Source organism: Pongo abelii, chromosome 20 (assembly GCF_028885655.2).
Source record: "Pongo abelii isolate AG06213 chromosome 20, NHGRI_mPonAbe1-v2.0_pri, whole genome shotgun sequence".
In the NCBI taxonomy this organism is placed as follows: Eukaryota; Metazoa; Chordata; class Mammalia; order Primates; family Hominidae; genus Pongo; species Pongo abelii.
The window spans coordinates 38,010,846-38,023,000 of NC_072005.2; the positions used below are offsets into that span (position 1 = coordinate 38,010,846).

At 47.9% G+C, this 12,155-nt stretch overlaps 1 protein-coding gene across 5 annotated transcripts in view; it reads left to right on the plus strand.

Annotated features, from left to right (window-relative positions):
- Nucleotides 1–4,246: 4,246 nt before the first annotated feature.
- The window catches only part of TDRD12 (tudor domain containing 12), a 120,576-nt gene continuing 112,667 nt past the window's right edge, over nt 4,247–12,155 (plus strand). Inside the window, exon 1 of one of the 5 annotated variants that reach the window (XM_054538838.2) lies at nt 4,247–4,609. In XM_054538838.2, coding sequence (XP_054394813.2) covers nt 4,586–4,609 — 24 coding nt within the window. In that variant the 5' untranslated portion in view covers nt 4,247–4,585. The remainder of the gene's footprint in view (nt 4,610–12,155) is intronic. The other 4 variants (XM_054538840.2, XM_054538839.2, XM_063719439.1 and 1 more) reach the window with 4 other exon arrangements.

The following is a 12,155-nucleotide window of genomic DNA, read 5'->3' on the forward strand; positions in this document are numbered from 1 at the left end:
TTGCTGATGTTCATGGCATTTATGACACACAGTTTTTCTTTTCTTTTCTTTTTGAGACACATTCTCGCTTTGTTGCCCAGGCTAGAGTGCGGTGGTGCGATCTTGGCTCACTGCAACCTCTGCCTCCTGGGTTCAAGTGATTCTCCTGCCTCAGCCTCCCAATTAGCTGGAATTACAGGCGTCAACCACCACACCCAGCTAATTTTTGTACTTTTAGTAGAGACAGGGTTTCGCCATTTGACCAGGCTGGTCTCCAACTCCTGACCTCAAGTGATCTGCCCGCCTCAGCCTCCCAAAGTGCTGGGATTACAGATGTGAGCCACTGTGCTGGGTCAGAAATATTTTTAAAGTTAAAAACAAAATTCGGCTGGGCATGGCGGCTCACACCTGTCATCCCAACACTTTGGGAGGCCAAGGTGGAAGAATCGTTTGAGCCCAGGAGTTCAAGACCTGACTGGGCAACATAGGGAGAACACGACTCTATAAAAAAATTCAAAATTAGCTGGGTGGGCCGGGCACAGTGGCTCACGCCTGTAATCTCAGCACTTTGGGAGACTGAAGCGGGTGGATCACGAGGTCAGGAGTTTTGAGACCAGCCTGGTCAATATGGTAAAACCCCGTCTCTACTAAAAATACAAAAATTAGCTGGGTGTGGTGGTGCATGGCTGTAGTCCCAGCTACTTGGGAGGCTGAGGCAGAAGAATCGCTTGAACCCAAGAGGCAGAGGTTTCAGTGAGCTGAGATCGCGCCACTGCACTCCAGCCTGAGTGACAGAGCAAGACTCTCTCAAAAAAAAAAAAAAAAATTAGCTGGGTGTAGTGGTGCGTCCCTATAGTTTCATCTCCTCAGGAGGCTGAGGTGGGAAGATCACTTGAGCCCAGGAGATAGAGGCTGCAGTGAGCAGTGATAAGATTGTGCCACTGTACTCCAGCCTGGGCAACAGAGCGAGATCCTGTCTCAGAAAAAAAAAAAAGCACCATGAAACAGGGCAAAGAAAAAGGAAGCCTTGTGAATCTTTAAAAAAGTGTTGTGTTTTCCGCTAGCACCAGAGTTGGAGGAGGGCAGGTTACAGTACAAATGCGGACCCCTTTTAGCCTTGGGGAGACTGGGTGGCTGGAGCCCCAGGGCAGTGAGTGTCTTGACTATGGGAGTGTAATATACAAATATTTCCGTTTTCTGTGAGCCATGTTGTAAAAAGATTGGGAAATACCGTACTGTAGCACAGGATCTAGTCAAAGAAAAAAGGGTCTCCCTACACCAAGAACAGGGAGAAGTCTATATTACCCATCTTTGTGGATTGGGAACTGTTTTGGGACTTCCTATTTAAGATGGGGTTTTGCTATGTTGCCAAGGCTGGGCTCCAACTTCTGGCTCAAGGGATCCTCCCATCTCACCCTCCCAAGTAGCTGAGACTACAGGCACATGTCACTGCACCTGGCTACAAGACCTCCTGTTTATTTTATTTTATTTTATTTTATACATTTTTTGAGACAGAGTTTCGCTCTGTTGCCTAGGCTGGAGTGCAATGGCATGATCTCGGCTCACTGCAACCTCTGCCTCCTTGGTTCAAGCGATTCTCCTGCCTCAGCCTCCTGTGTAGCTGGAATTACAGGTGCTTGTCACCATGCCCGGCTAATTTTTGTATATTTAGTAGAGACAGGGCTTCACCATATTAGCCAGGCTGGTCTCGAACTCCTGACCTCAAGTGGTCCACCCACCTCGGCCTCCCAAAGTGCTGGGATTACAGGCCTGAGCCACCTCGCCCAGCCGGGACCTCCTGTTTAAATCAGATCCTGTCGTTTTCCATCTCTTTTTGGCAAGGTCTTGAGCTTTCAGGTGAGTTGGCCATACCAGGTGCCTTGATTGGAGGTGAGGCCTTGTCAACCTAATTTCAGGAACAGGTGAACATCATGCACTTTGCAGCTGTGTTTTTCTCTCGACTGGCAGCTACACACCTTTTCTCTGCAACCATCCTGCCTGAGAGTTTAAGTGCATGTTATCTGTGGGACCTCGTGCAATCCAGTTTTCTTATAGAACTGCATGCTTATGTGAGCATTCTGTTCCCCAAATAATAACTCCACAATTTCCCTGCTCTCTCCAAACTCTTGCAGTCTTTTGTCATTTTGTTGGTTCTCTTATTAGCAAATTAACTCGTTTAGACTCGGAGAGCCCTGCCAGTTGAACGCCAGCTGGGAAGAAATCCAGGACCAGGAACCTTTCCAAAAGGTGCAGATCAAGCGGAAATGTTGCCAGGAGGCCACGAAGACCCAGGGATTCGTGGCTGACCAGGACTCTTCCTCACCACCAAGGCTTCCAGCTCACAGTATTTAAGGGGTGTAGGCTGGCCTAGAGAAAGCAGGAGGACAGGGGCCCCTTAGCAGGCAACAAGGACCAACTGAGGGCCCGGCGTGGTGGTTCATGCCTGTAATCCTGGCTGCTCAGGGGGCTGAGATGGAAGGATGGCTTGAGCCCAGGAGTTCAACACCAGCCTGGGCAACACAGCGAGACCCCCCATCTCTACAAAAAAATTAAAAAATTATCCAGGCTTGGTGGTGCGTGCCTGTAGTCCCAGCTACTTGAGAGGCTGAAGATGGAGGATCAACTGAGCCCAGGAATTCAAGGCTGCAGTGAGCCATGATTGTGCCACTGCACTGCAGCGTGGGCAACAGAGCCATATCCTGTCTCTTTAAAAATAAAATAATGAACTTATAACCACCTAATGGGTTCACCTTGCCCGCTGCCTAGACAGAGCCAATTTATCAAGACAGGGAATTGCAATGGAGAAAGAGTAATTCACGCAGAGCCGGCTGTGTGGGAGACTGGAGTTTTATTATTACTCAAATCAGTCTCTCCGAGCATTCGAGGAATAGAGTTTTTAAAAGACAATTGGGCGGGTAGGAGCTTGGAAAGTGGGGAGTGCTGATTGGCCAGGTTGAAGATGGAATCAGAGGTTGTCGGAGTTTTTCTTGCTATTTACTGTTCCTGGTTGGTTTGGCAGAACTGGTTGAGGCAGATTATCGGTGTGGGTGGTGTCAGCTGATCCACTGAGCTGATCCAACGATTGTTGTCTCATGCCTCCCTAAAATGTAAAAATCCAAGTGAGGCAGGAAAATAGGGTCCAGAGGCAGGGAACATAAGGCCGATTCACACTTCAGCTATAAAGGGAAATACCCTCTCCATAGGGCATACACCGAGTAAATGACTTCGTAACTTTACTTCACCGTTTTCATTTACATCGGGCGTAGCCCAAGCAGAGGGTATTTAAATTCACAAAAATTCTGCAGGGCCTTTGAGTCCCTGTGCTCAGGCCTGCTCCCACACTGTGGAGTGTACTTTTTCAATAAAACCCTTCATTCCTTCCTTGTTTTGTGTGTGCCTTTTGTCAAATTCTTTCTTTAAGACACCAAGAACCTGGACACCCTCCAACTTTAACACAAGCTGTGCCCCGACCACCTCTAGCAAATGTTGTTAGGACTTCCTGTGTCTGGGGCGCATGTCCTCAACCTTGGCGAAATTTTTTGTTTTATTTTGTTTTTTGAGACAGAGTCTCACTCTGTCGCCCAGGCTGGGGTGCAGTGGCTTGATCTCAGCTCACTGAAACCTCTGCCTCCCGGGTTCAAGCGATTCTCCTGTCTCAGCCTCCCAGGTAGCTGGGATTAGAGGCGCTCCCCACCATGCCTGGCTAATTTTTCTATTTTTAGTAGAGACGGGGTTTCACCATGTTGAGGATGCTAGTCTCCAACTCCTAACCTTATCAGGTGATCCGCAACCCTTGCCTCCCAAAGCGCTGGGATTACAGGCCTGAGCCACCTCGCTCTGCTGGCCAAATAAACTTTCTAAATGAACTGAGACCTGTCTCACATTTTCAGGATTCACAGGCTCTTATCAATTTTGTTTCAGAGTCAAACCATAGACTAATTCCTCCCCAAGGTTAGTTGGGCTTCCGCCCAGGAATAAACAAGGACAGCTTAAATGTTAGAAGGAAGATGGAGTTGGTTAGATCTGATTTCTTTCACCATCACAATTTCCTCAGTTACAATTTTGCAAAGGTGGTTTCCAACGGACTCAGCCGCACGCGGCCCCTCTGTCCCTCCGGGGGACAGGCGAGTGTCCCCAGGGCCTGCAGGGGGGTCCTGCTGGCGGCAAAGGAGAGAATCACGCGACCCCTAGCCCGGCCTCCCGGGGCCTCCGCGCGTCAGTCCTCCTGGCCACCGCGTGGCGCTGTGCAGTGCGTTGTTGGGCCGTTGGGTGGACCACGTGGTCTCCGACGCCTCAAGGCCTGCTCAGCGTGCGCGGGCATCCGGTGGGTGCGGGAGGCCCGAGGCCAGGCAGGCAGGGAGTCCGTAGCGAGGGGCTGGTTACTGCCAGGACGGAGCGCATCGCCTCGGGCCGACCCCGGGGTCCGCGAGGACTCCTGGGGACGAGCAGTGTGGGGCACCTGCCGCGGGGGGCCCAGGCGCTAAAGGTGGAGAGAAGGAACGCACTCGCGGCGGGCGCCTGGCCGGGACGGACGCGGCCAGCCTCGCCCGCGACGGTAGGGGACTTCCAGGGCGAGGGGGCCCATCTGCCCTCGGGCGCCAGGAGGATGCTCCAGCTCCTGGTGCTGAAGGTGAGCGCCGCCAAGCCAGACCCACGCGAGACCCACGCAGTCTCCCACCCCCACCCCAGCCCTGCACAGCCTCGTACCCCTACCCCAGCCCCGCACAGCCTCCCACCCCCACCCCAGTCCCACACAGCCCCCTACACCCACCCCAGCCCCGCACAGCCTCCCACCCCCGACCCCAGCCCTACATAGCCCCCACCCCCCCCCACCCCACCCCAGCCTCCACATCCTTCCACCCCACCCCCCCACCCCAGCCTCCACATCCCTCCACACCCACTCCTCCCAGCCCACGCATCCCCATGTCCACTCCCCCTCAGCCCACACCTACTCCCCACGCCCACTCCTCCCCCCGCCCACACATCCTCCCACACCCACTCCCACCCAGCTCCACCCCCACACTCACACTCATGCCCCCACCCCATCTCACTGCCACACACTCCATCCCACCCCCAACTCCTACCCTAGCCCCAGCTGCCACCCGTTTCCTTATCGCTGCCCGCCCCACAGTCACACCCTCGCCCCTGTCCCCACCCCATCCTCATTCCCACCCCCCCCACTCACACCTCCACCCCAACATTTCATCCCCCCACACTCAGCCCCACACACCCCACCACCACCCCATCTCCACTCCCACATGCACCCCAGCCACAGCCCACCCCACCTCCACTCCAACCCCACCCCGCCCTCCCCAACCTGAACCCTCCCTGCGCCCCCACCAGGGGGCACCCGGGGCTGGGAGCTGGGGTAGAACCCGGATGAGCCCGGGTTTCACGGGCCCTGGCGTGACCCGGGATGCACCTGGAGGAGCGCGGGATTGGCTGCCCCTCCGAATGCTCTATCACCCGGGCCAAGCGACACTGGCGTCCCCAGGGCCCCGCTCTCCGTACTCCACGGGGCCCTTAGGCTCGGCGCCTGGACAGGGTCGGGTGGCCCGGGCAGCCCCAGCCCATGGGTCCCGGCTTCCCTCGTGCCCCCAGTCTCTGTTGCCCTCTCCGCTCACCGCGTGGGCTCTGCGTGGGCGTTGTTCTAGTCCCCGGGGAAGGGACGCCCGCCTGGACCCTTGCTTTTCTGCCTTGGAGTCCAGTGAGGGCTCACTGGTGAAGGGGAAGGCGTTGCTGGAGGAAGGAGTTGACAAGCCAGAGCAGAGGGGTGGGTATGGGTTATTGGAGAAAGGAAATCTAAATCACTTTGAAAATCACACTTCAGTGGGCCCAGGAGCTGGACGTAGCAAATTGTGGGATTGTTTTATTTTATTTTATTATTTATTCATTTATTTTTTTGAGACGGAGTTTCGCTCTTGTTGTCCAAGCTGGAGTGCAGTGGTGTGACCTCAGCTCACTGCAACCTCCGCTTCCCGGGTTCAAGTGATTCTCCTGCCTCAGCCTCCCGAGTAGCTGGGATTACAGGTGCCTGCCACCACACCTGGTTAATTTTTGTATTTTTAGTAAAGACAGGGTTTCACCACGTTGGCCAGGCTGTTCTCGAACTGCTGACCTTAGGTGATCCACCTGCCTCGGCCTCCCAAAGTGCTGGGATTACAGGCGTGAGCCACCGTGCCTGGCCTATTTTATTTTATTTTATTTTATTTTTGAGACGGAGTCTTGCTCAGTCGCCCAGACTGGAGTGCAGTGGCGCGATCTCGGCTCACTGCAAGCTCCGCCTCCCGGGTTCACGCCATTCTCCTGCCTCAGCCTCCCAAGTAGCTAGGACTACAGGCGCCCACCACCAGCCTGGCTAATTTTTTTTGTATTTTTAGTAGAGACGGGGTTTCACCATGTTAGCCAGGATGGTCTCCATTTCCTGACCTCGTAATCCACCCGCCTCGGCCTCCCAAAGTGCTGGGATTACAGGCGTAAGCCACCGCGCCCGACCGGTGCGATTTTTAAAACCAGCACTCTCCTGCTCTTACTTGATGTCTTGTGTAATCTCTCTGGAAAAAGATTCACAAACGTTTGAGGAAGCTGACTCTTACAGAGAATTTGCCCTGAGACTTTTAGGGGTTCAGATCCACCTGGCAAGCTCCTCTACCCCAGTCAGATGTTGTCCGTCAGTCCTAACGATGCTAGTCCGTTTTCTTCTTTAGAAGAGACAGGGCTCTTCCAGGGCTGCACATCCTGACACATGCACAACCATCCCGGCAGAACTTTGACAGCAGGAGCTGGACTTGCTGCCTCCTGTTCGCGAACCCCTTTCCTCTCAGTTGGGCCCAGTAACTCTTTAATTTACCTGCTCAACCCTGATCTGCCCCCGCTTCCGGCCCTCACCCAGCTCACCCCCTGAGCAAATTCTGTCCTGAATAGGAGTGTCTCCCCAAGTGCTGTGCAGGTACCACCTGTCCTGCAGATGAAGTTAGCTTTTACAAGGATGAAATATTTTCCCCCCCGTGTGTCCATCAACAGATGACTGGGTAAATGGAAGGTGGTTTGTACATATACAGTGCAATATTATTTAGCCTTAAATATCTGAGAAATCTTTGCCTGACTCATAGTCACAAAGATTTTTTCCCCCCATGTATCCTTTTATTTTTTTTTTTAGAATTTTTATTTATTTATTTTTTGAGATGGAATTTCGCTCTGTTGTCCAGGCTGGAGTGCGGTGGAGCAATCTCGGCTCACTGCAACCTCCGCCTCCCAAGTTCAAGCGATTCTCCTGTCTCAGCCTCCTGAGTAGCTGGGATTACAGGCGCGTGCCACCACAGCCGGCTAATTTTTATATTTTTGGTAGAGACGGGGTTTCAGCATCTTGTCCAGGTTGGTCTCCACCTCCTGACCTCAAGTGATCTGCCCTCGGCCTCTCAAACTGCTGGGATTACAGGCATGAACTGCTGCACCTGGCCCCCCATGTATCCTTTAGAAGTTTTATAATTTTATATTTTACATTTAGATATATGATCCGAGTTAATTTTTGTGTATGGTGCAAGGAATGGATGAAGTTTCATTTCTTTGCACGTGATTATCTAACTGTTCCAGCATCATTTGTTGAAATGACTATCCTTCCTCCTTTGTGTCTTATCAAAAATCAATTGACTATATGTGTGATTATATTCCTGTTATATTGATTTATGTACAATACCACACTGTCGTCTTATTGTAGCTTTATAGGTAACTCTCTTTTTTGTTTGTTTTTGTTTTTGAGACGGAGTATCGCTCTGTCCCCCAGGCTGGAGTGCAGTGGTGTGATCTCGGCTCCCTGCAAGCTCTGCCTGCCGGGTTCACGCCATTCTCCTGCCTCAGCCTCCCAAGTAGCTGGGACTACAGGTGCCCGCCACCACGCCCGGCTAATTTTTTGTATTTTTAGTAGAGACGGGGTTTCACCGTGTTAGCCAGGATGGTCTCAATCTCCTGACCTCGTGGTCCACCAGTTTCGGCCTCCCAAAGTGCTGGGATTACAGGCGTGAGCCACCATGCCTGGCCCTTTATAGGTAACTCTTGAAGTCAGGTGATATGAGTCTTCCAACTATATTCTTTTTCAGAAGTGTTCTAGTTCCTTGGCTTTTGTAATACGCATTTTGTAATTGCTTGCTGAGTACACCAAAAAAAAAAAAAACCCTGCTGGAATGGAGTTGTATTTATAGATGGGTTCAGAGAAATATATATTAATACAGTATATCTGTACTTATTTAGATCTTCTAAATCTAATACAGTATATCTATACTTATTTAGATCTTTCATTTCTTTCCGTCAGTGTTTTATAACTTTCAGCATAGGAATTTTGCACTTATTTTTAAGATTTAGACCTTTAAGTAATTACTGGGTTTTGTTTTGTTTTTCAGTGAAAGATACAGGGTCTTGCTCTGTTGGCCAGGCTGGAGCGCAGTGCTGTAATCACAACTTACTGCAACCTCAAACTCCTGGGCGGAAGAGATCCTCCTGCCCCAGCCTCCTGAGTAGCTGGGACTAAAGGCATTTGCCCCCACTCCTGGCTAATTAAAAAAAATTTTTTTAGAGACAGGGTCTCACTGTGTTGCCCAGGCTGGTCTCTCAAACTCCTGGGCTCAAGCAATCCTCCCACCTCAGCCTCCCAAAATAATGGGATTACAGGAATGAGCCACCACTCCCAGCTTTTTTGTAATTTTAAATTTCCAATTCCCATTTCTGGAATATAGTAATACGATTGAATTACTATTTTTAAATTTAATTTTAAGTTCCAGGATACAAGTGCAGGACGTGCAGGTTTGTTACATAGATAGAGGTGTGCCATGTTGGTTTGCTGCAACTATCAACCCATCATCTAGTTATTAAGCCCCGCGTGTGTTGGTTATTATCCTGATACTCTCCCTCCCCTCTGTCCCACAGGTGCCAGTGTGTGGTTCCCCTCCCTGTGTCCACGTGTTCTCATTGTTCAGCTCCTGTTTATAAGTGAGAACATACGGTGTGTGGTTTTCTGTTCCAGTGTTAGTTTGCTGAGGATAATGGCTTCCAGCTTCATCCATGTCCCTGCAAAGGACATTATCTTGTTCCTTTTTATGCTTACATAGTATTCCATGGTGTATATGTACCACATTTTCTTTATCCAGTCTATCACTGATGGGCATTTGGGTTGATTCCATGTCTTTGCTATTGTGACTAGTGCTACAGTGAACATACGCACTTATGTCTTTATAACAGACTGATTGATATTCCTTTTGGTATATACCCAGTAATGGGATTGCTGGGTTTTTCTGGTTCTAGATCTTTGAGGAATCACCACACTGTCTTCCACAATGGTTGAATTAATTTACACTCCCACCAACAGTGTAAAAGCGTTCCCATTTCTCCACAGCCTTGCCAGCCATCTGTTGTTTCTTGACTTTTTAATAATTGCCATTCTGACTGGCATGAGATGGTATCTCATTGTGGTTTTGATTTGCATTTCTCTAATGATCAGTGATGTTGAGCTTTTGTTGGCTAAATAAATGTCTTCTTTTGAGAAGTTTCTGTTCATGCGCTTTGCCTACTTTTTGATGGGGTTTTTTTCTTGTAAACTTGTTTCAGTTCCTTATAGATTCTGGATATTAGATCTTTGTCAGATGGAAAGATTGCAAAAATTTTCTCCCATTCTGTAGGTTTTCTGTTAACTCATGATAGTTTCTTTTGCTGTGCAGAAGCTCTTTAGTTTAATTCAATCCCATTTGTCAATTTTTACTTTTGATGCAATTGCTTTTGATGTTTTTGTCACGAAATCTTTGCCATTGCCTATGTGTTGAATGGTATTGCCTAGATTTTCTTCTAGAGTTTTTTATAGTTTTAGGTTTTACATTTAAGTCTTTAATGCATCTTGAGTTAATTTTTGTATAAGGTGTAAGGAAAGGGTCCAGTTTCAATTTTCTGCATACGGCTAGCCAGTTTTCCTGGCACCATTTATTAAATAGGGCATCCTTTCCCCATTGCCTGTTTTTGTCAGGTTTGTCAAAAATCAGATGGTTGTAGATGTGTGGTCTTATTTCTGAGATCTCTATTCTGTTCCATTGGTCTACGTGTCTGTTTTTGTACCAGTACCATGCTGTTTTGGTTACTGTAGCCTTGTAGTATAGCTTGAAGTTAGGTAGCATGATGCCTCCAGCTTTGTTCTTTTTGCTTAGGAGTGTTGTGGCTATATGGACTCTTTTTTGGTTCCCTATCAGTTTTAAAGTAGTTTTTTCTATTTCTGTGAAGAATGTCAATGGTAGTTTAATGGGAATAGCATTGAATCTATAAATTACTTTGGACAGTACAGCCATTTTCACGATACTCTTCCTATCCACGAGCATGGAATGTTTTTCCATTTGTTTGTGTCCTCTTTTATTTCCTTTTTCGTTGTATTCCTAGGTATTCTCTTTGTAGCAACAATTGAATTATTTCAATAATCTTGTGCCTTATAGCCTTGTAAAGTCAATTATTAGTTCTGGCATATATTATATATTTTTTATTGTAAAAAACATGTAACATAAAGTTTGCCATCTTAACGATTTTTGAGTGTACAGTTCATGGTATTAAATACATTCATAATTTTTTTTTTTTTTGAGATGGAGTCTTGCTGTGTTGCCCAGGCTGGAGTGCAGTGGTGCAATCTCGGCTCACTGCAAGCTCTGCCTCCCGGGTTCACGCCATTCTCCTGCCTCGGCCTCCCGAGTAGCTGGGACTACAGGCTCCCACCACCACGCCCGGCTAATTTTTTGTATTTTTAGTAGAGACAGGGTTTCACCGTGTTAGCCACGATGGTCTCGATCTCCTGACCTTGTGATCCACCCGCTTCAGCCTCCCAAAGTGCTGGGATTACAGGCATGAACCACCGTGCCCAGTCAGATACATCCATAATGTTGTGCAACCATCACCAATGTCCCTCTCTAGAAGTTTTTTTCCTCTTGCAAAACTGAAACTCTGCTTTCTCTATGAATTTGACTACTCTGAGTGCCTCATATAAGTGGAATCATACAGTTTATCCTTTTGTGACTGGCTTATTTCACTCAGCATAATGTCCTCAGGGTTCATTATGTTGTACCATGTGTCAGAATTTCCTTTCTTTTGAAGCCCAATGCAGTGATGTGAACGTGAGGACCCAGCTACTTAGGAGGCTGAGGTGGGGATTGCTTGAGGTGAGAGGATTGCTTGAGGTGAGGTGGGCAATATAGCAAGACCCTGTCTCTTAAAAAAACAAATAAATGTCTTTTTTTAAAAAAGAATTTCCTTCCTTGTTCAGACTGAATAATAGTCCATTCTATACCACATTTTGCTTATCCATTTATCTGTTGAGGGACACTGGGTTGCTTCCACATTTTAGCTATTGTGAACAATGCTGCTATGAACACAGGTGTGTACGTATCTCTTTAAGATCTTTCAATTCTCGTGGATCTACACCCAATAGTGGAATTGCTGCATTGTATGGAAATTATAGTTTTAATTTTTTGAGGAGCCACCCTACCATTTTCCACAGCAGCTATGCCGTTTTACATTCATACCAACAGTGCACAATGATTCCAGTGTCTCCACAGCCTTGCCAACACATTATTTTCTGTTTTAACACACCTTCCTGCACACTGAATTTTCAGGGGTTTTTTGACAGTAGTTATCCTCATGAGTGTCAGGTAGTATCTCACTATGGTTATGATTTATATTTCTCTAATGATTAGTGATGTTGAGCACCTTTTCATGTACTTATTGGCCATTTGTATATCTTCTTTGGAGAAATGTCTATTCAAATCCTTTGCCCATTTTTTAATTGGTGGTTTGGGTTTTTGTATTGTTTTAGGCGTTCTCTGTATATTCTGGGTATTAATCCCTTATGAGATATAAGCCTTGCAAATATTTTTCCCCATTCCATAAGTTGACTTTCTACTGTGGTGATGGTGACTTTTGATGCACACAGTTTTTAAATTTCAGTGAAGCCCAGTTTGTCTATTTTTTCTTTTGTTGCCTGTGCCTTTGGTGTCATATCCAAGAAATTTTTGTCAAAACCAACGTCACAAAGCATTTGCTCTGTGTTTTCTTTTGTAGTTTTAGGCCTTCCATTTAGGTCTTTGATCCATTTTGAGTATGGTGTCACATAAAGGTCCAAATTCCTTCTTTCATTTTTATTTTTATTTTTTTTTCTTTTT